The sequence below is a fragment of the Camelus bactrianus genome, chromosome 13 (assembly GCF_048773025.1).
Source record: "Camelus bactrianus isolate YW-2024 breed Bactrian camel chromosome 13, ASM4877302v1, whole genome shotgun sequence".
In the NCBI taxonomy this organism is placed as follows: Eukaryota; Metazoa; Chordata; class Mammalia; order Artiodactyla; family Camelidae; genus Camelus; species Camelus bactrianus.
Window position 1 is genome coordinate 75,858,816 of NC_133551.1, and position 26,591 is coordinate 75,885,406.

A 26,591-nucleotide genomic window follows, 5' to 3' on the forward strand; every position below is an offset into this window, starting at 1 on the left:
CTTCAATTAAGTCTGACAAGAACACGAGTCTTATTCCCATTTTCTTACCTTAGTTCTGCTGCTGAGCCTCAGTGAGAGTCTGGGGTGACCGTAACAGACTCTCCATGTAGAATTTCTTCAGACCAGAGCCTAGAGAGTAACTTGGCAAACAAATGACTTGTTCTGCCGGGGGACGTGCAGTGTGAACTTGAACTATGTTGCCCCCGTTATAACAGCTGTGTCTGAGCCACACTTTAGCCCAATTTCCTTTTCACTGTCTTGCTCTCTCCTGCCTCATGACTCACCTGCCTGATCAAGGCACAGGAACAGATTGGGTTGTGGAGAGTTTCAAGCTGAGATTTAAGTTCATGGAAGTAGTGAAATGGGAAGTGAGTACAGATTTGTTCTCAGCTGACTCCCACCTCCAACACCACCTCACCCTTGCTGTGATCAACACCATCTCTCACCTACAGGCTTCATTTTGTTGTTTCCCTTTCAAAAGCCTCAGCCACCCCTTCTGTGGCTCTTCAGTGGTGAAGGTGCGCTTTTCTGAGTAGCGCCCTCGTGGCGCTCGGGAAGAGAGCTGCGTGTTGAAATAGAGCAGTCCTAGCTGGCCAGTGCCGAGTGCAGATGTTCAGAAACATGGGTATGTCGCAAACCAGGGAAGCAGGAGGCTTTGATCATACCAACTGTGTTTTAAGACAATTGGTCAGAATTACAGAATGTTTTGGAGTACTGAGACATCAGCCTTTTTAGGGGTCACTTGATATCCTGGATGGTGAGCCAGACCCCAGTATGGTGATAACGGTCCCCTGGTCAGTCACTGATGCCCTTGGGAGCCTGGGAGCTGGCTTTGGCAGCCTGTTCTCATCTCTCTCTCGTTGCCTGGCCCTGCCTGTGACTTAGCCCCAGCTTCTCAAGGCGGTAAACCAAACCCTGTGCCGGCCCCTCATGAGGGGGGCCCACCCCCTAAGTGGGACCCTGACAAGAGACAACTACAGATTTGGCACTACCAAGGGGGACAGGCCTCTGGTAACCGTGGACAGAGACAAAGTATTGTTTAAAGTTTTGATTTGGAATTGTCACTGAGGTATGGTTAGAGGCTCTGATCAGCACATACGAGAATCTTGTCCCCTGAAACTACGATCATGACAACAGGCTTGTTCCTGGAACTGCAGAGTTTATTGAATGTTCACCTTTTTAGGGTAGTGCTTTTAACATCAGTCGTTTTTTGGTCCATTGTTATTAAAATGCACATTTAATAGTTGAATCAGAACTCCCCTCTAAATATTACTGGAGCTTTCCAGTCAGAAGCCCAATTGTTTCTGCCACTCCAGATTTGTTTTGCTCTGTTCTTGGTCATTAAGTAACATTACCCGGCTGCGTCCCTCACGAGAACATGGAAGAACAAGGGCAGAGAGAGGATTATGAGTGATGAACATCTCGACTCTAATTTGTTGCCAAATTAAGCAGTTGGAACAGTTCTTCCTTGAATGAAGTCTTGACTCTCAACCTCATCTTGGGAACTGGAGCCAAGGTTCATGGTGCATGGGTGTGTGTGTGTGTAGGGGGTCTTCCCGGTGATGGGAAACACTGTAGGTCAAAATTCCTCTAAAGTGGGACAGGGAAGCTGTGAGTGTCCTGACCTCATCCCATCCGGGGGTGGTTGGGGGCAAGGCTGGTGACTAAGGGGATGGGCAGTTTGGGGGCGCTTAGGGTTCTTTCCTGGATGGTTTACATTCAGGAAGACAGGTGGTCTGGAAAGAGGAAGGCAGTCTTGCCAGGGCAAAGGCAGGCCTGCCAAAGCATTGGTGGCTGGGGCTCCCCCAGTAAGACGCCCAGGAGGTGAAATACAGCCTCAGACCAGGAGGAGCCCTTGCTTTCTTAGCCGCCTCCCGACCAGCTGCTTTTCCCTTTGCCCTTGCAGGCCGCCTGCCCAGAGCAGATTCAGCATCTCTCTTGGTGTGGCTTAAAACTGATCCAGGAGACGAAGGGATTCCCAGCACCCTGCACTTTATCCAGGAGGCTGGACACTCCTGCCCTCGCCGGGGAATGAATGAAGAGGAGTTTTGGTTTGGGGCTTGCTTTTAATTGATTAGGTCAGAAGGGCTAGGAAAAATGTGCCACACATCTTTGAGCTTTCTCCAGGCCATCCATCGCCTTCAGGTCACTGCTTGGACTCACTGTGGATTGGGTTGTGGCCACCTCTCCAAGAGGTCTTGCACTGGGGGTCCTTGTCAAGCACCCACAACTCCCCTGGTTCCTCAAGGAAAGGAAGAGCCCTCCTGGTGATGCCAGTGGCACGGGTACTGGTGAATGCCCACCTGGATGGAGCAGGTGCTCAGCCAAGACCAGAGGGGTGGGAACTAGAGAGGAGACCTCCCGGCTGCTTTGGACTTCCCAAGTCAGGTGGAGCCTGTGGGATCCCGGCGACGACTGGGTGTCCAGTGGGTACCCCTAAACGTGTCTGACCCCAGGCAGTGCAGTGAGGGTGCTCTCTCTACTGGCTCTTCTAGGGTTAGGCTGCCAGCCGCCCTGCCCACCACTGAAACTTTTGCGTTTCTAGAGTAGCTTTAAGGCTTGCTGCAGCAGAGACTGGAGGCGCTCATTTAAAATTCCAGTCTTGCTCCCAAGGGCTTTGGCCTCCATCTTCACCTTTAACAACCGAGGGCTGGTGGCGCGGCTCTTTCCCGCTCCGCGACAGGTGTCGCTTCTGAGCGAGAGTTTTGGGCACAGAGAACGAAGATCCGTATCACCCCCGGGGGCCTGGATGTGTTTATAAAGGGGGCCCCGCCGGGAGGGGCGTTTTGGAAGAGGGCACGTGGGCAGTGGGAGCGGGGTGCGATGAGGTGAGGGCGGAGCCAGTCCGCACGGATTTTCCTGAAGGAATCTGACTCGCTCTCTACAGAGCGACCCTTCCCCAAGTAGGGAACGCACTTTTCTTCTAATCCTCTTTTGGAAACGGGGTTAGAAGCATGTTGCGGCTGGAGCCGGTGCGGGGCGACGAGGGTCTTGGTGCGTGTGAGTGGAGTGCTGGGACTCGCTGCCCGCTGCCCCGGAGACCCCGCCTCTGCTCACTTGGGGACCCGGGGGCCTAGGGCCTTCCCGGGCTGGGGAGGCGGCAGCAGCGGGCAGTGTGCGGGGTGCGCGGGCCGGGGTTCCCCTGCCTTCGGCTGGGCCCGGCCCGCCCAAGTCCCAGCAGCCCGCTTGGCCGTCGGGTCCCCGGGCGCGCGGGAGCCTCGACGGCTCCCCCTGCCGGAACGCCCTGTCCTCACCCCGCACCCGGAGGCTCAGGACTAGTCCCCCCAACTTGTTCTCCGCTGTTAACTAGTCGCGCTGCCGGAACGATGGGATGGGGTTGCCACAGCAACCAGACTGGACGTCACAATCCGGGCATGTGTGCCGCCCCCCCTCGCCGTGCCGCCGGCGCTGCCGCCGCCACCTCGGCCGGCTGCGGGACTCCGGCTGCGGGGCGCGGTGGGCGGACCAGCCCGGGCTTTGCGGGGAGCAAGGCGACGGCGGCCAAGAGGAAGGGGGTCGAGACGGGGGGGTGGAGGTTTGGGGGGGTGGGGGGACAGGCGGCCGCCATCTTCTCGCCGAGGCCGCCTCGCCCGCCGCGCGCGCCTGTCCGGCAGCGCACGGGTTAAGGCTGGCACCGCGCCCGGCGGGAGGGGGGGCGCCCACCTCCCCTCCCCCCCGCGCCGGGCATGCGGGGCCCGCTGGGCACTGAGGAGGAGCTGCCGCGGCTGTTCGCCGACGAGATGGAGAACGAGGACGAGATGTCAGGTGAGCGGGGCGCTGGCTGCGCCCTGGGCCAGGGCGGCGAGGGGCGCGGAGAACCGCGGGCCCCCGGAGCCGGACCTCGCGGGCGGCGCTGGCGGCGCGCGGGAGGAGGCGCGGGGCTGCGGGCTGCGCTCCCGCCCTGCTGCCGCCGCGCGGCCAAGGGCGCGGGGCTGGGCGAGCGCTGGGGCGCGGCGCGCGGCGCGCGGGCCGCCAAGGGCGGGCGCCATCGGGGCCACCCGGGCCGCGGCGCGGGCGGAGGACGGCGGGGGGCCTGCGCCGGGCGCCCGAAGCGAGGAGGGGGTGCGGCGCCGCGAGGGTCAGCCCGCGTGCCCTTGAAGGGGGCGGAATCGCTTTCGGTTGATGATGCCGCGCATCCCGCGCTCTCGCCCCGCGCCGCGAACCCCTGGCATTGCGGGGGCTGGCGGGACCTCATACCCGGCCCCAGCCTATCCGCCCCAGGGTGGGCTGGGTGCGGCCCGGAGCCGGGCGAGGACCGGACGTGCTAGGGGACCCGGCGAGCGCCCTGGCTGGGGTGGCTTCCCTCCAGGCTCACGAGGGCTCCAGGCTGAGGCGCGCGGGCTCGGACTCCCGCTCCCCTTCCCCGGCCGCTGGGTGCCGTGACTGCCAAACACTTTGCCTGGGCCGCCGGCGTCGTCCTGGCGCGCCCTAGCGCCGGCCGGCGTCTCCAGCCCACGGTCGCCCGGGTAGTGGCGTTCCCAGCCCACCCTGCTTTGGCTCCAGGCCTGACTCCCAGGGCCACCGCCCCTGCCCTTCCATACGTCTCAGAATTCAGCATAAACAGGGCTTGTGCGTCAGGGGTAACCTCGCAGGATCGTTCTTTAGTTAACTGCTCACCGTTTGTTTGGGACAGTTCACCTCCTGGCGCAGCTGGGCAGGGCCTCACCCTGTCAACCAGCCGTCCTCCTTCCCTTCCGGGGGGCTCTGCTACTTCTCAGCTTCCCCTCGCCAAGTCAGTGGCCCCTCCTGGGCTCCTGAGAGACTTGTGGGAGGGGCAGGAGCCCTCCCTGACCCTGGAGTGTGCTGCCTGGCCCCAGGAGTCCCTTCCAGGGAGGGGAGAATATTCCACAGATTGGCACCTCAGTTTCTGTGCGCAGGAGGTGAGAAGGGGAGGGCCTGGGGGCGGCAGCTCGGGCTGCTCAGCCTCTTCCTAGTTAGGGGATTCCCACCAGGTGGCCACGCCCACTGGGGGGGGGTCCTCCCTCACTCTCAACTTGTTTGCTTGCTTTAATCACTGTGGCTGGGGCCTTATCGTGCCTTTCAGACAGTTTGGCCAAGTTTGCAAAGCGCCTGCTGGGGTGAAGGAAGTGGGGGTGAGGTGGCTCCACGTGAGCGGTGTTGCTTGGATAATAGTTGACTGTTACATCCTGGAGTCCAGGGAATTAAGCCCATTTCCCAGAAGGGAACATAGAGACCCAGCACAGGCACTGAAATCCATGGCTGTTTTCTACCCAGGAAGCTCGCTCCGTGGTAAGCTGCTCACTGGCTTCCTCAGTATGTGGCTCCCAGTGGTGCTCAGGGCGTGGCCCTTTGTAGCCCTGATGGGGGCAGTGGACGGCTGGACATGAATTAACAGGCTTATTTCTGGGACTTCACCCAACCCCCTGATCGGTTGCCCTATCCCTCTTTCCCACACACTCTGGCTCAACCTGGCTGTGTCAGGGCTCGGAGGGTGGGGAGGGGAGGAGGTCAGGGAAGGTGCCCTCAGGCTGGCGGGCACCCAAGTCACTCTGTTTGGGCCAGAGGGGTTGGGCTTTGGTCAAGGTCGCCTGCCCACCACCTTTTCTCCCTCCTGCTTTCTCCTGTTGCCCCAGGGCAGGGCTTGGGAGTGGGATTGTCCCCAGGGCCTCTAGGAATGTCCCCAAAGCCCTGCAGAGCAGAGCCTGCACCCTGTCCTTCAGAGGACCAGGTGCTCCACATCCAGAGCATGTCCTGAGCCTTCCTGAGCTCCCGGCTCCTCTCTGTTTCCCTGGTACAAGCCACAGTCCCTTCTGGCTGGTCCGCTCCAGAGCCTCCTAACCAGTCCTCACTGATCACCCCACCAGCAGCCAGGGTCACCTTTAGAAACACAAATCAGGCACAAACCCCCACAGCTTGGCTCAGCTGCAAAGCCCCTATTCTCGTTCACCCTCACCTTCTTGTTCACACACTGTCCTCCTTGCTTCTGGAATCGGCCAAGCTCCATCCTGCACCGAGCGCTGGCTGTGACCTCTGCTAGACCTGCTCTTTCCTTGGTGCGCAACTGCCTCCTTCCTGCTGGTTAGGTCCCAGCTCAAATGTCACCACAGGGAGGCCCTCCTGGCTCAAGTGTGGCCCCTCCCCGGTCATTCTCAGGCCCATTTTAATGCTTTATTTTCTTGGCAGCGCTGCCTACTCCCTGGAATATTGTCATCAGCTGACTTCTGTGTCCATGGGCTCTCCCCTTGGGTGTGACTCCCTTGACCACCTGCTGCGCCTGGCGCCTGGCACTGTGGGTGCTACAGAGAGGGTTGTGGTCTCCGTGTCTGAGGGCTGGGAGTCCCTGGGTCACCCTGGCTTCTGGACGTGATGACAGCCTCGCCCAGGCCTCATGTCTCCCCTGAAGCGCTGGCTGGTCGCCGGCCCCCCGAGTCCTCCACGCGGCCTCTCTGCAGCCCTCAGCCTGAGCTCCTGGCTGGGGCCCGCAGGGACCTAGAGCCAGCAGGTCCCACATGTGGCCATTTGGGGGCAGAGGAGCCAGTGTGCTGGGAGCTGTCACACTGAGTTTCACATCTCCTGCAGGGGACTCACTACATGTCAAATCTCCTCTTGTCACTCTGCCTGGGTTCTCTTTTGGCACCCAGGTTTGGCCTGGCCAGCTCTGTGCTGCTGAGGCAGGTGGGCGAGCCCACTCCGAGGAGGCAGGCAAAGTAGGTGCCTGCCTGTCGGGCTCATGGACCCCAGCTGCCAGATTCTCCTGGGGATTCAAAGAGAGGGCTCAAGAGTTGGGGGGCCCTGCCTCTCCTGCTTGTTTGTGGTCTGACCTGGGCCAGCTCCCCAGTCCCTCTGCCTCAGTGTCCCACTTCTAGAATGGGGCTGCAACACCAGCTACCTCATAGAGGGTTATTATGAGGACTGGTGAGATGGTGCATGTGGAACTTTTAGGTCACAGTGCCCAGCACATAATAGGGGCCCAATAAAGTGTGGCTTATAATTAGCACCATCCAAGGGGGGCAGTTGGCCTGCCTTCCCCAAGGAAATGCTTCCAAGACTTGCCCCCTCATCCAGTAAGCTGGTTGGCCTGGGAGAGGCTGGAGTGGGGGCGGGAGGAGAGGGGCTCTGTGTCCTAGGCCTTTTCCTCAGAAATCCCTGCCTGGTAGGCCCAGCCCTTCTTCCACACATACAATCAGAGGAGTGGGTTTCCTAGAGCTGGTGAGCCCAGCTTCTCTCCTGGCCGGGCAATATGACCACTCAGGCCCTTGGCTGGCCTGTGCCCTGATAGCCCATAGGACAGGCCCCAGCCGTGACAGCATCTAAGCTTCTTTGGGCCCAGGGACCAGGAGGGAGAGAGCCATGATTCCCAAATGTCTGTGCTGTTTTTGCCTGCCTCCCCCCCCCCCCCCACGTTGGGGTGATGTGGGTTTGGGCCATCTCAGGGAGCCTGATAATGCTTAATCCTTTTTACTGGGAGGAGGGAGGTAAAGTGACCAGTGGCTTGGCCTGTGGGAGATTCCCCTCATTCTGTATTGATCTATCATTTCATTGATTCATTCAGTCACCCACCCACTTGTTAATCCTCCCATCCATGCATCTACCCTCCCACTCAAACATCTACCCATCCAACCACAAAACCAACCAACTAAACATCCACCCACCACCAAGTGACCAGCCATCCTACCCACTCCCCAAACATCCGTCCACTCATCCATCCATTCATTCATCCTACCCAGTCTCCATCCATCCATCCATCCATTCATCCATCCATCCATCCATCCATTCATCCATGCATCTGTCTACCCATCTATCCATCCATCTCTCCATCCTACCCAGGCTCCATCCATGCACCCATCCATTTATCTGTCCAGTCCATCCATCCATTCATCTACCTGTCTATCCATCCATTCATCCATCCACCCAATATAGATTTCTTGCTTATCTTTACTGAGCCAAGTACTGAACACAGTACGTGGTGTCTAACTTTCTGGGGTCTTTGCAGAGAAAGCTTTTGTGACTTTCTGCCTTAGCTCTTTGGCTCTGTCCTTATTTCCCTGCTTCTGTCCTTCTTCTTACTCTGTCCCCATGTCTATCCCTTTGTCAGTCTGTCTTTCCTGAGTCCTTACTTTTCTTTCCTCCTCCTCCCTGCCAGTGCTGTGGGTCCCCATCCTTCTCCTCCCTCACTCTTCCCGGGCCCCAGTCCCTTAGAGTAAAAGCATCACCTATTCTGCTACGCCCCCCGCCCTGGCCTGCCTGCCCACGGTGCTCAGGACTTTGATGAGATGCCAGTGAGGTGATATCTGGGTTTTGTTAAATGTCATAAATAAATTATTAATCCTCTCTTGGGTGGGAGTCCTGCTTCCCCTCCCCCTCGACCATTATCAGTAGAGGCCTGTGGTGTCGGAGGCATTCCAAGGACTGATGGGAACCTTAGTCTTGGGGCACCCCTCCCTAGGGTGGCCCTGAGAAGCTCTGGCCCAGCAATGCCTGAACCAGAGACCCCCCCCCCCCACTCCTTCAGCCTCCAGCATCCTAACCCTCCTGGGGCCCTGGGCTGAGCACTGTCATTGTCATGCACTTAAACTGCATCTCAGTTTCTAATTCATCACCCTGTGAGGAAGGCAGTTCTAGGCCCATTTTAAGGCTGAATAAATGGGCTCAGTCAGGGAGGGATTGGGGGCCACTCTGCCAGGAGGGGTGGTGGCTTGAAGCCTGTGCTCCCTTGTCCCTCCTCCTGGCCACCAGATGGTCTTGTTCCCTGCTTGCGGGAAGCGAAGGAGCCCCTGTCCCTGGGCTCTGGAGAGGATGGAGGACATTCAGCTGGGTCCCCACAGCTGGCAGATTTGCTCACTGGACCCTGGTGATGGGGCTCTTGATCCGACTCCTGGCTTGGCCTCCCCAAATCCTTCAGCCACCCCAAATCAGATGACCTGACTTTTCCTTTCACAATCAGGTGCTTTTCTTTTGCTCTGATTACTTTGTGGTTGCTAAGCTCCCTGGGGGGCTGCATTCTTGCCCAGGCCCCACTGGGCTCTGCTGCTTGCCCTCCCCAGAGGACAAGGACAGGAGGTGGGCAGAGCATCATTTGTAGGGTGAGCATGTGGACTTCCAGGGGACTAGCCCTGATCTCCCTACCACCCCCACCAAAGGACCTCAGGTGACCTTCCAGACCAAGGGCTGGCCTGAGTCACCTCAGTGTCCCCAGGGCATGCCTGAGCTTGGCACATGGACCATGCTGTTTCAGTGCTTGTTCAGTAAATATGGGGAAAGTCTGAATTCTGGGAGGGCCCTCTGCCTGGAAGGAGGGACTGGCACAGGGACCACATGTGGTGGTGGGAGCCACCCGCCAGAGTTCCATTCTGGCTCTGCCACCTGCTGGCTGTGAAACTGAGATGTGGGCCAGTGATGAGATCCTCCGAGCCTCAGTTTCCTCATCTGCAAATGGGGGTAATAACAGTACCGTCTCCTGGGGTTGCTGTGTGGTGTAGATGAATTAATGTAGATTGGCTTATGCTACCAGCTCCCAGCCTGGCGCAGGTGGTGTGAAGGCACTTCTGCTGCTGTAAGGTGTTTTCCTAAGAAGGGTCCACTCCTCTTGCCTGGGCTGTGGCCTGCAGTGCAGCCTGCGGGTTCTGAGGGCTAAGCTAAGTGTGCAGGGAGCTGGGGAGGGGCGAGCTCAGGGAAAACCAGCGGAAGGTACCTCCCTTTACTGACTCCTGTCTGTCCCCCTGCCTGTCTCTGAAGCCACCTCCCCCACTTTCTCCCTGGGCGGTTCCAACCTGGGAGCTCAGGAGAGAGGAGACAGAACAGGTCTAATGGGTCCTAATTATAGCCCGTCTGGGATTGATGGAGCCTTGGGCCCTGGAGGGGCAGGGCTGGTGTGGGAGGGCACTTCCAGCCAGGCCAGGACCTGGCAGGACAAGGAGTCTCGAGGCCACGCCTCCTTGGGACCCCAGTGCCCGAGCCTCCCACCTTACCACAGGCTGTGCGCCCTGAGGAGGGGGCACAGTCCCGGGAAGGGTTGCTTGGATGTGAGTTCCCAGGCCTGGTTTTGGAAAAAATCCAGGGCCCGTTGCAGGGAGGGAGGAGGGGGCAGGGCTGAGGTGAAGCCCAGGTGAACAGGAGTCATGGGGGCCTGGGGAGCAGTGCCACAGAAGGTCTGCCAGGGTGTTCTCAGGGCTGCCGGAAGCTCTGTGCAGGGGAGGGAGGGCCTGTCAGAGATGGAGTGGGCAGGGTGGGCTCCCTGGCACTGTGCGCCAGCCCTGGAACTTTCCTGGAGGAGGGATTGGACCAGGCAGCTGGCCCTGGGCCGTCAGGCCTTCTGGGAGTGGAGGAGCGGGTCTGTCCGAGGGCAGGGGGCCCGAGGCCTCATCCTCTGCGGCCTGTTCTGGATGTGGGTTAGAGGTGGAGGGCGCCCCGCCTCCTTCCCAGGCACAGCCCACGGGAGACTGCAGGCTTCCTTCTAGAACCTCCCGTAGCCACCTGTTCACCCCCTTGTCTGTTCCGCTGGCCAGTCAGTCAGTCTGTGACCATGTGCTGGGCTGGCCTTCCCAGCCTGGGAGACCGCCCTGCTGAGGGGACAGGGGACGTGGGGAAGTGGCAGGAGGCAGGAGGGAGAGGCCCCCCCCGCCCGATTGCATCAGCTGAGCCTGTTACATAACGGTGCTGGGCATTGCCAGGGTGCGGGGGTGGCTCTGCCCAGGCGGTCTCTTTGCGGCTCGGGGGGAGGTGGAGGCGGGTGGGGAAGTGGGCAGGCGTGGACTGGCACCAGATCCCTAGCATGGCTCCTTGCCAACCATGTCATTGTCCCCCCCTCCCTGAGCTCTCCACTTCAGCATGACTCTGGGGGGGGCGTCCCTATGCTCCTTTTCAGCTGGCCTCCAAATCCTTGCTCCTCCTGTGTCAAGGCTTGGGGGGCAGGACGGGGTCAGCTTCTGCTGCCTCAGCCTGGCTCCACCTGAGGTCTGCCCAAGTTAAACCCAGCTTTGCGCCCACCCTCACTGCCTGTCCCCCAAGGCCAGGGCAGCTGTGCCCTCCACCTGGTCCTGTCCTCAGCAGCGCCCTCCCTGCCAGTCAGGACCACTGAGCTGGCTTCCCGGGGTGACTAGCATTCAGGCCACCCTCAGGTCACCTCTTCCAGGGCAGCTGCCTGACCCTGCCCGGAGGAGGCCTCTCCCCACATCTGTTTGCCTGGCAGGATGTGAAGGGGGCTGGGACTTGGCCTTGCTCTCTCCGCCCTGGGGACTCTTGGGGGCAGGGGTCCCAGGACCTGGTGTGGACCCATATGGAGGGTGGGAGGGCAGATGTTGGAGTGTCCAGGGTGCATGTCCGTATCCAAGTGTCTGTGGTCTGACACGTTCAGCAGTCAGGGTGTTTTACTGTGAGAGGCTTCCTGGTGGGGCTGGGGACACTCTGCCCATTTCCCAGGTGGAAGTCACCTGGGTGGCCCTGGCACTCCTCGCCCTCCTCAGGGCTCCCCCGGGGGGCAGCCCCACAAGGAGGTCCTGTTCCAGGGAGACCCCAGCTGAGTGAGACCCCGTCATGTCCCCCCACCCCGTGGCGCTTCTCTCTGCTCCTCCCCCACCCCGCACGTGGGCAGTGAGGGTGGGGGGTGGAGCACAAGCCGCCAGCGTAGGGTCCTGGCTTTCTCGTGAGCCCCTTTTGTGGACTCTTTGGAGGTTCGGCTGATTCCTTCTGGAAGCTTCCTTCGTCCCAGGAGGACAGATGTAGCTCTGCTCTGGGTGATTTGTTCTTGTGGTGTCTTCTTGCTGCTGTTTGCCCCCAAGAGAACCCTCTCGCTTTCCTCTGTGGCCAGGTCTGGTGCCCGGGGCCTCAGGGCTGGTGCCCTCTCTCATTCCTGACTTCTTGGGTGGGCGTTAGACTGCTGCCACCTGTTCCCTTTGGGGGGCGGTGCCGGCTGCAGCTTCAGCGATATCCCGCCCCACACCCGCCCTGCTCCCCCTTGGCCTTTCAGGTTCCTGAAGGGGCGAGGAATTCAGGAAAAAGGGGGCAGCTTCTAGAATACCCACATCTCTCTGTGGAATGTCACATTGTCCCAAGCGCCCAGCTGGAGCGTGTGTGGCATCCTGCTGTTCGTGTGTGTCTGGGTGTGTGTGACGGGAGTGACCTGTGCGGGTGCATGTGTGGGATCGGGGCGGGAGAGGCAGCGTGGTCTTCATGTTCCCATTAAGGGGGCCCTGGCGTCCTCCATGCTGGTCTCTCCTGCAAACCCCCCGGGCAGTTGCTTCGCAGGGCCACTAGGGTGCTCCAGGGGGCTGTGGTCTGGACGTCCCTGTCGTCCTGCACTCACAAGCTGTCTCCTGGCCACACTGTGCGCCTCTGAAAGGCAGAGATGGGCCCCGACCCCTCCCTGGGGCCAGCTGGAGATGACTTTGGCTCCATGGGGCTGGTTAGAGCCATGTCAATAAGACCTCTTAATTAGTCATTCACTTTTGCTTCAGTTTCCCGAGCACTGCTGTAGCAGGGTAGGTGGTTATTGTCCCATTTCACAGACGAGAGGGGGAGAGGCCCAGAGAGGTAGGGTGATGTAACATAGCCCACAGGAGCTCGGGCTCCACTAAGTAGGTCTGGGGATGGCTTTGAGGGGTTGGGAGGGGGCTGGGGCAGAGGAACTAGTGGGAGGGAGAAGGGGTGGGGGGCCGGGGACAGTGGAGTGGCCATGACCTGGCATGGTAGACTGGCAGAGGAGCTGGCTGTCCCAGCGGGGTCCCGCCTCTCACTCCGTCCCTGGGGGTCTCCCTGCTGTGCTGTCCCTGTCGCTCCCTGGAGTAACCCCCCCGCTGACTCCTCCAGAAGAAGAAGATGGTGGCCTTGAAGCCTTCGACGACTTTTTCCCTGAAGAGCCCGTGAGCCTTCCCAAGAAGAAGAAGCCCAAGAAGCTCAAGGAGAACAGACCCAAAGGGAAGAGGAGGAAGAAAGAGGTGAGTGGGGCCGTGGCCGCGGGGAGGTCTCGGCTGCCCCCGCCCCCGGGCCTGCGGAGAAAGCCCCGGGCTACCGGGCTACCGGAACCTTCAGCGGCGGGGCGGGCTTGTCCCGAGAGCTGAGCCTGAGTGAGGAGCGCCGGGACCAGTGTCTGGGCTGGGCCACGGACACCTGCCTAGTGTCCTGTCTTCTTGAGCAGGGTGTTCCAGGGCACCTCTTCCCCCCCCCCCACCGGTGGCCACCCTGGGCTGTGACGCACGGGGTCCCCGGCGCTCGCCCCCCCTTCCCCGAGGGGCCCTCCTTCCCGCTTGTTCTGCGTCCGCTGCCTCTGTGCTCTCGGCAGCACGGGCGCCGCTTGCTGCTTTCTCCCCGCCTGCTTCCCGGCAGGCATCTATCTCCAGCTTGCTGCTTCCAACCTGTTGTGAGTTGGAATCCTGATGAAAATGATGGAAGTGGGAGAAGGTGAGGAGGCCCCAGTGAGGGCCGGGCGCTCCTCTAACTCTCGTGAGGATTTTCAGAACGTTTTCCCGTGGATTCACTTTATCCTCAGCATCAGCTGTGGGAATCGGCGGGGCAGGATGGTGGCCACCGCCCGGCTGAGGGGGAGACTGGGGCTGGCTCGCAGCTTAAAGCCCTCGCACTTCTGGAGGGACGGGGATGGGGTCTCATCACCACGTGAGAGCTGCCACCTCTCCTGGGCATCACACGATCCTCCAGGTGGCCTTTTGAGGAGGTGATGGCCTGTGCCCTGCTTTACAAATGAGGCTCAGAGATGAACTTGCCCAGGGTCACAGCCACATAGCTGAGATCTGGCCCCAGGGCTGTCTAGCCGCACCCCCAGGCCTGGTCCTCCCTGGCCCTCTTGCTCCGAGGGGGAGCGCTGTCAGATCTCTGGCTTTCCCAGTGTGTGTGTGTGTGTGTGTGTGTGTGTGTGTGTGTGCGCGCGCGCGCAGCCCTCAGGGAGAATGTCCCAGGCTGAGGGCACAGGTCCCTGCTGGAATGTTCTGATGTGGTCGCAAAGGCCACTGTGGGCCTCTGGCTTTTCCCCTGCACGGCTTTGTGCAGAGGAGGCTGTGGGATGACTTAGCTTTGGAGGGTCCCTGAGGGTGCTGCAGGGGTGGGAGGGAGGAGACCCCTGAGGGTGGAGGGCCTGTGATGGCGGGTGAACGAGAAGGGGCAGAATTTCTTCCCAGAATCTCCGGAGCCACTGCCTGTACCTGAGCCTCACTTCTGTGTCTGCAGTAAAGGGGTCATCACCTGTCCACCTCACCTGCTTGTTTGGGGGAAAATCAGATGTGGACCAATAGGGCACCTTCATGTGAGGTGCCACAGGGGATGGTCAGAGGTCCTTGGGGGCATCCAGGGTGTCGGCCTGCATGTGTCTGGAGGGCAGGGCCTGCCCTGGACTGTGCCCTGGGTTCCCGCAGTGGTCAGCCCGGGGCTAGCCTTTCGGAAGCAGGGTGTCAGCCCCTGCCCCCTCCGGCCAGGACCGCCCAGCAGCCTGCTGTGCTCTCTGGTGAGGGTGGGCCCAGCATGTCTCATCTGGACCGCCCCTGGCCCCCGTGCCCCCACGCCGCTGTCCAGGCTCCCGGCCAGAGCAGCCCTGAGCCGCTTCCTGCCCACCTGCAGCCACGCCAGTCCGTTCTTCTCCTCCAGTGCGTGCAGACTGCCCTTTCTTCCCCGGGAGGACCCTGAGCTTCCTCCAAGCCCACTGCTGCCCCTGTCCGATGCCACCCTCCATCTCTGCTGCCCCTCAGCTTTGTCCTTACTGCCTGGGCTCCCAGGCAGCATCGTTTCAGGATGTCTGGGTGTGTCCTCTCCCAGGATGCCCACCCCTAACCATGGGGCTGGCATGTGGGCTGCACGTGGGAAAGTTTGTGAACTGAAGCTTCCTGTCCCCATTATCCAGGTGAGGAAGTGGAGGCAGGAGAGGGGAGCAGGGGGACCCGTGCCTAGAGGCTCCCCCACTGAGGGACATGCTGTGGCCCAGCTCCCCTGCCATAGGGAGGGGACCCTGAATTCCCGCGGCAGCTCCCTCCACCCCTGCCAGCACCTTGGCCCGCAGGTCTGTCCTTGTCTGAGGCAGAGGGTAGATGGCTCGGGACTGGCAGGGCCCTGGATTGCAGAGGTCGACTTCCTGGTCAAAGCTGTGAAATCTTGTACTATCTTGGCCCCTGCTCTCGCCCCTCAGACCCGAGGCTCTGTGGATGTTGGGTGGAGGTAGATTCTAGAGGCCTGGGGCTGAGTGACGAGGCCAGGGCTTCCTGCACAAGTGCCCCCTCCCCAGCTTCTCAGTGCTTTCTCTCCTGCTGCTTCTGTCACAGGAACTGGGGGGAGGCTAGGCCACGGTGGGCAGTTCCATCTGGTCCTGGGTCTTGGGCCTTAGGCTGGGTCTGCCCAGTCCCCCAGTGCTGAGGAAGGGCCACTGGGGTGCCCCTCCTCCTTCCTTGCCAGCCCCCCGCGGGGCTGGGCTTTCTCCTGCCCTCCTGGGTACAGGTAATAGCTGGACCCTCCCCCTGCCCTGGTCAGGATGGAGGCTGGTGGTGGGCAGTGTCTGGACAGCAGTGAGGCAGGGGGCTGGGTGGGGGGAGTTTGGCAAGGGGCGGTGTGGGGGCCAGCGGCCTCCGAGGTCTGGAGGGCTGATGCTTGCCTCCCAGTTGCTGAGATCGCCCGGGTCTTTTCTCCGTCTCCTTCCTCGGGCCTTACCTGAACGCACGGTTTTGTTTTTGTCTCTGGGCCTGCGCTCACTGCCGTGGCCTGAGTGTGGCCTCTCTGTCTTACGCATCTCTTGCCACCTCTTCCTCTGTCTGCCTTGCCCTCCATCTCGCTCCATTTCTTCTCCCACCACTCATTTCCTCCCTCCCTCCCTTTTGTCCATTCTCTCCACTCTCCCTCCCTCCCTCCCTCCCTCCCTCCCTCACCCTCTCTCCTTCCTCTCTCTACCCAGATGCAATTCTGAGATGCAATTCCGGATCTCAAAAGGGGTGGAGGCCGGGGGAGGGGAATGACCAGAGGGCTGCAGATGACTAGACAGTACCAGACAGGCCCCTTGGTGGCCCTTGCACCATTGCTGCCCCCTCCCCTGTGCTGGTTTAGCAGCTGTCAGATCTCAGAGGGTCTGGAGCACAAGACAGCCAGGGCACAGGAGCCCGGCTGCCGTGTGCCCACCGCCCATCCGCTGCCAGTGGATCCCGGTCTTCAGGACGTGGGAAGGAGAATGTCACCCCTTTGCTACCCTCCATCTCCGACCGGGTAGCCCCAACTCAAGGCCATGGGTGGAGGGAGCAGCGGGCCTCGGCTGGGACCCAATAGCAGCAGGGATTTTTGGGCGGTGGGTTGGGGGTGGGGAGGGTGCGGGGACAGGCGGCAAGTCCTGAATTCTGATTTACGTGAAATAGCTGGGCTTTGGCCGGAACCTGAGCATATGTAGATGAAGCTCCTTGTCAGACCCAGTGCAGGAGGGAGAGATGATTTCAACCTGTACTGCAGCGGTTACCATAGCAACCAATTATTCAGTGCTAAATTATAACTGTTTATAACACTCGTGAATGGGAAGGCTCATATTTCATTCTTTCTTTTTCCCTCTCAATCTTGAAGGATCCCAAATTGAGAATGACCAACTCTCCAAGTCTTTTTGAGTTTAAATGCCTCCTTTTTGGAGAGATGTGGTGTGTGTTGAGCGCTGCGCACAGAGGGAAGGGAGAGGGGAGTGGGAGACCTGGATCAAAGGACATCTGCAGAGCTGGGGTGAGGAAAGGCAGGCGTGGGATGCCCACTCGGGGCTCCCAGGGTCTGCGCGGTGGCATGCGGTGCCCTCCCTGGGTCGGAGGCTCCGGGCAGAGCCCCTCTTGCCCACCGCCAGCTCCTTGCACAGCCAGCCTGGGTGTTGTGTTTAAGGCAGCTTTGCAGAAGGATTCTGTTGGGACTCCTACTTCACTTGGATTCTTCTGCTCTCAGGTGCAGCCCCTGTAGTCAGGCCTGGGGCTGCTGCAGCCCAAAGGACAGTGTCAAGGTCACAGCCCAGATAGGTCCTGACGTTCAGAGCCCACAGTGTGGCTCAAGGCTGAGGTTGGTTCAGGGCTTTATTAGGGCGGTTTTGCTCTGTGCCCATGTCTCCCCTGTGAATGTGGCTCTGCGCCCCCCTCGTAAGTTTTGAGACACCGAACGGCTGGTCTGCTCCTGGTTCAGTCTTTCCTCTCCATCTTGCCACTGGCTGACCTGCGTCCCTCCAGGTCCTGCTGATGGGTCACTCCTCTCTGAGGTGTTTTCAGAACCACTTGCTGCCCTTCTGCTCACCCTCTTCTCTGCAAGGGAAGATTTTGGAAAAACAAAACACACAAAAAAGGAGGCCCTGATCTAGATATGTCTAAACAGCTGGGTGCAGAGAGATGCTGTGGATATAGACGATACCAGCGGGAAGCCAATTTCCAAAGACCTGTCCTGGGCAGGAGGGCTTGGATGTGGTCGGATGCGGGTGGGAGTGGGTCAGGGGGTGTGAGCTTCATTTGTGGAGGGCCCAGAGGGGATGGGGGAGTGGGCGAGGAGTTGGAGAACTGGGGAATCGGAGTCTTGGGCCGGGCTTTCCCCAGTGCAAGGAGGAGTCTCTCCCTTCCCTGAAGTGAGGGGTGGCTGTCCTTGCCATCCCCCAGTGGGCGACTGGGGTGCCAATGAGTGGCAGACGTGCCCTGCTGCGGTTCCAGCTCTTTCCTCGAGAAGGAACTTTGCCCTCCTGCCCTCCTACTTAGTCCCAGCGTGGTTGCTGTGGGGGCAACCCGTCAATGCCTAGCTTGGAGCCTTCTGCCAGCGCCCCCCCCCCACAGGGTGCACACACAGACAGGGGGTGTTTGCTGGAGGTGCCTTACCCCCTCCCTCCTCCCCTCCCTCGCTCCAGCTCCCTCTGGGCCCTGCATTTGGAGCTGTGCTGGCCACTCCTCACGTCTCCTGTGTGGCAGTGCCTGCTTGCTGGTAGATACTAAGGGCAACTCCCTGTCGGGTGTGGCCACCGCAGCCGCTTCCTCCTGTTGGCATCATATTGCCCGTCTGCACTATATTGTTGCCCAGCTGCAGGCACTGTCCAGGCAGTTGGCTTTAGTCCAGTCCCAGTTGGCAGAAACGAAGGGGATGAAGCTGGTTGTGTCCTCCAGTTTGTGGTCCTGGCTGCATCTTTTGCTTCCAAGCACAGTGGAAGGCATCATGGATACTTGGGACTCTCCCATTTCAAAATACTGGGCCGTATCTTATACGATATCCCTTGTTCCTCTGACCACCTTTTGTGGCATCCCCATTTCACAGATGAGGAGGCTGAGGTCAGGGTGCTGCAGTTACGTGCCCAATTCTCAGGCTAGGAAGGGTCAGAGCTCTGAGGCAGTCTCTGTCTTGCAGTCTCCCCAGGGAGCCCCAGCACCCCTGCATGGGTCGTTCTGCCTCCTCCCTGATCTGGTTTGTGTGGTCCCGGGGACAGCTGAGGGCAAGCCCCATGCCCCCTCCCTTGGCCCGTCCCACAGCCTCTGTCCGCGGTGCTGAAGTGTGTGGCAGCCTCCTCCTCCCATCCTTACCTTTGCTGGGGTGTGGGCTGGGATAGAGCCTGTCTCTCAGGTCTCCCGAAGGGTAGTCTTTCCAAGCTGGCCGAATTCTATACCCTCGGGAGAAATGGGCGTCCCTGGCTGACCCCTGCCTCCCCAAAGAACTGAGGCAGAGCTGGGAGCTGTGGCCACCAGCCCTGGGAACAGGAGTACCTGCGCGGCTGTCCTGCCCTGGGCAGGATCTGGCAGCAGCCAGGACCAGCACTGCCCCTGGGGCCTGGCGTGGCCGAGTCAGTATTCCGGGAAACACTCGGGTTCCGGAAAGGCCCAGAGGCCCTGCTGCCTGCCAACCGCCAGCCAGCACACTGACTCAGCAGCTTAATGGGCATAAAAGGTTTGGGAGCAGGGAGCTGGCTGTGAGGAGAGTGAGCTGAGTGTGCGGGGGACTCGGGAGTGGAGGGACTCCATGGGTGGGTCCTTTGCAGCTGCATCTCAAGGAGAGCCTCCTTCCTGGGAAGAGACTGTCAACTCTTCAGGGCGGCTGGGAAGGGTGGAAAGCCGGCTGGGAGCCCCCCAGGGTTATCCAGACAGACCCCCTGCCCTTGCCGCCCTCCTCCTCTCTGCTCCCACCCGCCCCCTCCCTTCCCTTCTCCCTCCTCCCCTCCTTCCTCTCCTTCCTCCCTCTCCATCTCCCTCATTGCTCTTTCTGGAGCTCATCCTTCATCTCTCCAGTTCTCTCTTCATCTCTTCCATGCTCACCTTGAAGACAGTAAACAGCCAGCATGAAGATGCCAAGTGTCATCTTCATTGGCGCATCAGTGCCTGGTCTCTCCAGCAGACCCAGGCCCGGAGGGGCTGGGAGGGGCTAGAAGGGCTTTGTCAGACCACTTGCATCTGGAAAAGCCTCGAATACCCAGCTTTCTCTGAGGGGCAGTGCCTTTCTGGTGGCGATGCTCTGTCTGTAAACATCCTTATCTCCATATAAATGGGCCATTTTCTGCCTGTACGGAGGGGAAACTAAATCAAGGAAGCCAAGCTTGAGAGCTGCCTAAATTACCTTGTCTCACATGGAGACGAAGCGGCCAGGGTGGGGGCGATGGGGAAGGTGGGCTTGTGCTTTAGCCGCTTCCGGAGAGCGCACAGGCAGATAAAACTGGGATGTGCGCTTCCTGTTAATTATAGGTTCCACTTGACACATGCGATTCCATAGGATGCATACGTAACCAGAGAGGTGAGGAACTGGGAGCTAGATCCAGGCAGGAGCCTGGCCTGCAGTTTGTTCTTTGGCTCCGGGCATTACATCGTCTGCCTTGAGCTCCTGGGTCCAAGTGCCATCCATTGACTCTCGTTAAAATCCCAAAGTCCATAGAAACCTGAAATGGAGCCTGGAGCCTCACCCCAGGGCCATTCAAGCAGGTCGCGCTGAGCTTGCCCGGTGGGGAAGTCTGACTTCACTCGAGGCCTTGGCTCCCCTGCACAGCACCATTTGTCACTGACCAGTCCTCGGGGGTGAGACCCCTGGCCTGAGCTGGCTCAGGGCAGCCCCTCTGGCTGGGCATGGTGATCTGGTGGGTGTGAATGATCCAGGAAGCCTGAGCTGCTGACCAGCTTTGCCAGGAGGCCACTTTGGGGCAGTACTGTGGCCCAGGACTCTGCATTTTCTCTGGGCCCCTGTTGTCCTCACTGTCCCCCTTTCTCTTCCAGGGGAGCAACGATGAGCTGTCGGAAAATGAAGAGGACCTGGAGGAGAAGTCGGAGAGTGAGGGCAGTGACTACTCCCCAAATAAAAAGAAAAAGAAAAAACTCAAGGACAAGAAAGAGAAAAAAGCCAAGCGTAAAAAGAAGGATGAGGAGGAGGAAGAGAATGAGGACGGATGCCTCAAGGTGAGACTGAGGCCTGGCTGGGGTGGACACCTGCTTGGATGGGCTGAGCCTCCCGCTGTCAACCGGCTGCCTTTGGCCCCAGGAGCCCCCTAGTGAACAGGGCCGGAGCATCCTCTCCCACGAGTAGCTGTCGGGGCAGATGGGTCTGTGGGTGTGAGTGCACGTGCGTGTGCACACACATGGTGGCTGGACGCAAGCGGGTGAGAAATGCTGTAGCCGCAAGTCTGGGAGGCACACTTGAAATCGACGGATGACGTTTAGGAGTTTGGAGAGGAAGTCGGGCGGCCTCTCGCTAATGCATTATCCGCTGTCTTGCCCCGTTGAGCGCGCAGCTGTTTCTGAGGAGAGTGATGGTCTGAGCTCGAGTTTCGTGTCAGGAACCTCTTGCTTGGAGCAATTTGGGAAAATAAAACAAATGGGAGCTTTTGCCAAGAAGAAGCGGCTGGACAGCTCTGCTGATAGTGAAGAGGGGACTTTGTTAACACGTGTTCTGAAACTGCGCCCGCATGGGCATCTGAGAGTGTCCCAGTGAGCGTGACTCAGGGAAGCTGTGGTGATGCAGCTCTCCCCTCTTCCCTGGGAATGTGGGGAGCGATGTGCATGAGTCAAGGCCCCTGGACTCGCCAGGCCCCACTGTGGGGGCTCCTCGGGGAGGGAAAGGGGCTGAGGGTAAGGCTGGCAGACGGGCTCTGGGTCAGGCAGGGGCAGATGACAGCACGTCACCCAGGAGTCTCCCGCTTCCTCAGTTCTTTCACGTGGCTCCCAAGCTCAGTCTGGGCTGGCCGTGGATTTAAAGATAAGGTAATTAAAGATGCTAATACAGTGGCTGTTGGGCGAGGCAGAGGTGGTGGTGTCAATGACTGCAGTTAGGCAGTGCCTGTGGTGTCTGACACACAGAGGGAGCACTTTAGTTGGTAGGTGCGTTATGAGTCATCTGTGACTGATAATAGCTGAGGGCCTGGCTGCTCTGAGAGGTGAACTTACGGGAGTGATTCAGGGTTATCCTGTAACGATGTCATCACTTGCTCTCTGGCTGCCCTGCTTCCTAGTGGGACTGAGCCTGATTGCCTCCAGGAATGGCCGCGGGTTGGCGGCGGGTCAGCCAGAGGAGGGGTCCCACATGGGAACATTTCTGAACTGTCACAGAGAACAGGAGGCCCAGAAGCAGGTCCCTTGGGGCCGAGGGAGGCTGCGTGTTCCACCCGGGGGGCCCTCCATTCGTTGCTGGAGCAGACATCTCAGCTCTGAGGGGCTTAGGCAGTAAAAGGGATTTGTTGGGTCAGCGCCCCTGAGAGTTGAGAGGCAAGGGGACTTCCAGCTAGTGAGACCCAGTGGTGTCATCCACAGCCATTTTTTTGCCTCCGTGGAGTCAGGCCAGGCATCCTCGTGGCCGAGAATGTGTGTAGCAGCAGCTCAGGGCTTCCTGGAGACCCACGGCCCCCTCCAGCCGAAGGGAGAGCTGGCCTGTGACCCAGGGGTGCCCTTGTCTGGGCTGGGTTAAGTCACATGCCCACCTGGACTGTGGCCTGGGAGTACTGTGTGCTGATTGGTGGGATGGATCAGTGGGTGGGGCTGGGGCAGCTCTGGGCTCCCTCGAACAAGTGGGAAATCGGGGTGAGGGCCCTGTTCCGAGCACTTGTGCTAACACTGTCCCTCCTGTGAGGGAGGTGCTGTTACCCCCATTTTACAGATAGGGAAACTGAGGCCCACTCTGTTCCCAGCCACCCCGGGTCTGCCCGGTGACCTGACACCCGAGCTGGCTGTTTTGAGAGTTCACTGTGTGCCCTTTGGGAACTCACACGCCTCTCTGGGCCTCAGCCCCCCATGCGGAAAGGGCAGCAGTAGCTGAGGGACCTTCTCGGGGCTCTACCCCTAACTGGACTGCTGTCCCTGTGCCCCTGTCCTGGCCCCAGAACCCAAAGTGGCCTGTCCTTTCACGAGGTCCCTGTGTGACTGTACCAGGTGACATCCTGGGGCAGCCTGATTCCTCCCAGCATGCCCAGGCAGCCCCTTAGCCCTGCTGCCTCCCCAGGGACAGCTGCCCTCCTAAAACCCATCTTCAGGCTGCTGCTTTGTCCTGATGCTCAGGTTCCCTTGGAGAGCGAGCCCTGTTCTTGCTCCTGCTCTGGGCATGCACATGGCTTCCCCTAGGCACTCGGCCCCTCCCCTCCTTGTGCGCTGGCATCTGAGGCATTTCCACTGATCAAGGGGCTGGCAGCTGGGGTGCTCTAGGATGTTTTCAGGGTTGGGGAGAAGTGCTTGCAATCCCTCCGCTTTTCCGAGGCCTCCTGAGTGGGGCCCCAGGGGTGGGGGTGCAGGTTAGAAGGATCCCCACTTCTGATTCCACCTCTGCCTCTTGTGTCCGTAGGAGCCCAAGTCCTCGGGGCAGCTCATGGCCGAGTGGGGCCTGGATGACGTGGACTACCTGTTCTCAGAGGCCGACTACCACACGCTGACCAACTACAAGGCCTTCAGCCAGTTTCTCAGGTGGGCCTTGGGGCTGCTATGGAGACTGCCCTTGAGGCTTGACTCCCCAGGGGGCACCAAGCAGAGGGGCAGAGGAGCAGAGCCCTGGGCTTCTGGAGTAGGGTGGGCGGTCAGGCTGACACTGACCCTGGGCAGAGCCCATGGGAGGGTCAAGACCCTTCCATTTTAGCAGATGGTCCCGCCTTCTCTTGCTGGCCCTACGTGAGGTCAGTCCTGGGGGTCTTAAGCCCCCATGGCTGCTCTCAGCTCTTGAAGAAATGGGACCAGACACCCAGGGGCCATCTGTAGTCCCCACCCTCTGGCCCCTCAGGCCTTATAGGGTCTGGAAACCCAGTTAGAAGATCACATAAGAGAAAATCAGGAGCATTCGGTGTGGCCCTGTGTCTCTCTTTGTCCTCTTCCCTGCCCCTCCTTTCCGCCCAGTTTTCCCAGTTTGCCATGTATCCCGGGTGTGGGAGAAGAAGAGTTGGGGTCACATGGGAGTCTCGTCCCCTCCACGGTGCTGCCCTCACCCTCCCGCCTCTCCCCCCACTCAGGCCACTCATCGCCAAGAAGAACCCAAAGATCCCCATGTCCAAAATGATGACTGTCCTGGGCGCCAAGTGGCGGGAATTCAGTGCCAACAACCCCTTCAAGGGCAGCTCGGCCGCGGCGGCTGCGGCGGCAGTGGCAGCGGCCGTAGAGACGGTCACTGTCGCGCCTCCGCTGGCCGTCAGCCCCCAGCAGGCACCCCAGCCTGTGCCGATCCGCAAGGCCAAAACCAAGGAGGGCAAGGGTAAGGCTGTGGATGGGCACCCAGTCCCGCTAGCAGAGCCCCCCCCCCCCCGCAGCCTGGGGCGGCTGGGGCAGCCTGGCTGGCCTTTATCAGGGACCCAGTGCCGTGGTTGGCCTTGGACCCACACACCCTTTCTCAGCTGTGTTGCGGCATCTGTCCTGCCTTCCTTTGGGGCTAGTGGGGAAGTGGAGGACGTGTTGTGCTCAGAGCTTTGGGAGGTTTCCTGGCCGTGCAGGAAGGGACAAGGGTGACCCATGCTGCTGGGAGTTGGGGCTTTTGAGTTGGAAGCTGCACCATTCCCAGGGAGAAGGGGTCCCAGGGTGACCCACTGATCCCTCTCGTCTGAGCATCTGGCCCTTGGGGTAATGGGTGTGGTCAGGGCCAGCATCCCAGGGAGGCCTGGAAGGAGTTCCAGGTACAGAATCTGACTCCGTGGGGGCGTCTGGTTGGGAGGATAGGGACAAGAGGCTCTCTGTGACTTGAAGTTCTAGGGGAGGGAACTTCTTTCCCTGGGTGGAGGGTTTCTGGCCCCCCTGGGGGTAGGGAGACTGATCTCCCCAGGGCTCTGAATGGTGGGGTTGCCCACAGCTCACCTTCCTGGGTGCCCTGATCTGGGTTTTGATGGGGGGAAGAGAGGACTCTGGGGACCCCTTGTTTCCGCCCCAAGGAGCTTTGGTTTCTAGGACGATGGGCCCCTCTGCTGGGTCCCTGCAGGGGCCGGGTGGGTGAGTGACTTGGGCTTTGGAGCCTGCCCCTGCTCCACTCCCTCACGTCCTCCCAGCCCGCCTTCGTTCTCATTTCCTCTCGGGCTCCAGCCGCTGAGCAGTCGATTCCCTGGGCTGCCTATTCAGAACCTGAAAAATTGAAATAGATTTTCTGTGGCGCCACTGAAGTTACAACTGGGCTCCCTGTCCCTTCTCTCTGTGTGCGGTGTGGGTGGCGAAGGGCCCGGGGCGAGGCCACCTGCCTCCAGGCCCCCTCCTTCCCTGCTCAGCCTGGCGGGAGAGGCTGCTGGGGGGGTCATTGCTCTCCAGGTGGCTAATTGTCCTGTGGCCAGCTCCGTTAAAAACAGACTCAGCCCTGCTGGCCTCCTGGGAGCTGGAGTTCCCTGGGGGAGATTGGCAGAGGTGGGGGTGGTCTTGAGTAGTGCCAGCACGGCCTGGGGACAATCTGGGGGCTGGCAGCTGCAGAAAGGGCTTCCTGCCCTAGCACATCCCTCCAGGACCCAGGGATGGACTGCAGGTGGGTGGGTGTGCCCTTGGTGGCCCTGGGGACCCCTAGCTCTACTGGGGACAGCTCTTTTCTGGGGACAGGGATGGGACAGGGCTGTTCCCAAGATGGCCAGTGTGGAAGAGGGACAGTGCAATGGCCAGAGCAGCGACGGGGCCAGGGTTATTCTGCAGCTCCCTCTCTACTTGCTGTGTACCTTTAAGGACGGATGTCACCTCTCTGAGCCTCAGCGTCCTCTACCAAGTTCCCTGTGAGGCTGAATGACAGGGTGGCGGTGAGTGAGCTAGCCGCGGTGTGCACTGGTTATTCCACCCTTGCTTTCCAGGACCCGGGGTGAGGAAGAAGATCAAAGCCTCCAAGGATGCAAAGAAAAAGGGCAAAGGGAGAAAGGTGGCCGGGCTCAAGTTCCGCTTTGGAGGGGTCAGCAGCAAGAGGAAGAAAGGCTCCTCGGTGAGAGTGCATGTGCGTGTGTGTGTGTGTGTGGAGCATGCGTGCCCTGCAAGCAGGCTGTCAGTTCATTCCCCTGTACCATCCTGGGGGTGGGTCCTGCTCCCCCTCCCCTGCTCTTATCTGTTTATTTATTTATTTTAATGGAGGTGCTGGGATTGAGCCCAGGACCTCGTGCATGCTAAGCCCATGCTCTACCACTGAGCCATAACCTCCCCCCGCCCGTCCCTACTCTCTCTTCCCATTCTTCGTGCAGGCCTGCTAGGCCTGTTTCCCCACTTGACTGGTGAGGGGTTCAGCCTGGGTCCTTCTGAGAGCCCCTGTAGCTGGGACTCCGGGTGGGTTGCTCTCCTGCCCACCCTGCTGAGCCGGGGGCTCAGTCCTGGCTCCCTCTGCCCCAGCTGCCTCTCCATCTGGTCAGCAGGTGGGAGAGTCCTGATGGGGCCTGGGTGCCCAGGTCTGCTGGGAGGGTGGGCCCCAGGAAGGTGGCATGTGGACAGGATCAGTCTGGGCTAGAGCCCTGCCCCTCCCTTGCCCTTCCAGGACCAGCTCTGGCGTCAGGTTTAGACTGACCCTAAGTCCATGTCTGAGCCTTTGGGCCCCCTTTCTCCGGGGGTAGGGGCATTCACCCTGCCCTCCAGCCCCACAGGGCACCTGGCACCTGTTTTCCTCACCTGCCCAGGCTTGCAAAGGGGCAGAGATGGAAGTCATCTTTGACCCTTGGTAGAGGCAAGTGACAGGTCTCAAATTTAGCTTCTGTGGAGGGGAGCACGGAGCAGCAAGTGTGGTCCAGCCTGGGCCTGGTGGCCCAGCTCAGGTTGAGTTTTGAGCACATGCTGATGTGCTAGGCCCTCTGCTCCACCATAGTGGGCCCTGCTCTGGAGCTACTCACAGTCTGGAAGGAGTTTGGGCACGTGCACGAGGAGAGAGCCAACGACAGGCAGATGGGGCAGGCCCGACCTGGCACACAGGCTGTGCATCAGGTCCAGTTAAGGAGAGATCTGAGAAGGCTCCTTGGGGGAGGTGTCCTTAGGGCTTCCCTTTGAGGGGTGTGTAGGAGTTTGGCAGGGTGGCGGGCAGGGCCTGGGAGAGGTGTGGAGGTGGAGTTATGAGGTGGGGAGTGTATGAGGGCTGGAGAGCAGGGCTTGGGGAGGGTGGTAGACATCAGGCTGGACCGGTGGGCTGGGCTTTTGGGTTTTCTAGCTGGGTGGAGAGGAGATGAACCACAGACAGCACGGTGCCTCCGGAGCTTCCACTGTGCCCCTCCCGAATCCACCCCCTGCCTAGGCCTGTGACGCCCTCTAGAGGAGCCCCCAGGGCCGGCTCTGGGCTCACAGGGCCCTCCCCTGCCC

The 26,591-nt window shown here is 60.2% G+C and overlaps 1 protein-coding gene across 2 annotated transcripts in view; it reads left to right on the forward strand.

Annotated features, from left to right (window-relative positions):
* The first annotated feature begins 3,558 nt into the window (after window positions 1–3,558).
* CHD5 (chromodomain helicase DNA binding protein 5) overlaps window positions 3,559–26,591 on the forward strand; it is a 60,578-nt gene continuing 37,545 nt past the window's right edge. For both annotated transcript variants that reach the window (XM_074377581.1, XM_074377582.1), the window contains exons 1-6: window positions 3,559–3,765; window positions 12,766–12,893; window positions 20,121–20,300; window positions 22,669–22,787; window positions 23,324–23,562; window positions 25,118–25,242. In XM_074377581.1, the coding sequence (XP_074233682.1) occupies window positions 3,687–3,765; window positions 12,766–12,893; window positions 20,121–20,300; window positions 22,669–22,787; window positions 23,324–23,562; window positions 25,118–25,242 (870 nt within the window). In that variant the 5' untranslated portion in view covers window positions 3,559–3,686. The remainder of the gene's footprint in view (window positions 3,766–12,765; window positions 12,894–20,120; window positions 20,301–22,668; window positions 22,788–23,323; window positions 23,563–25,117; window positions 25,243–26,591) is intronic.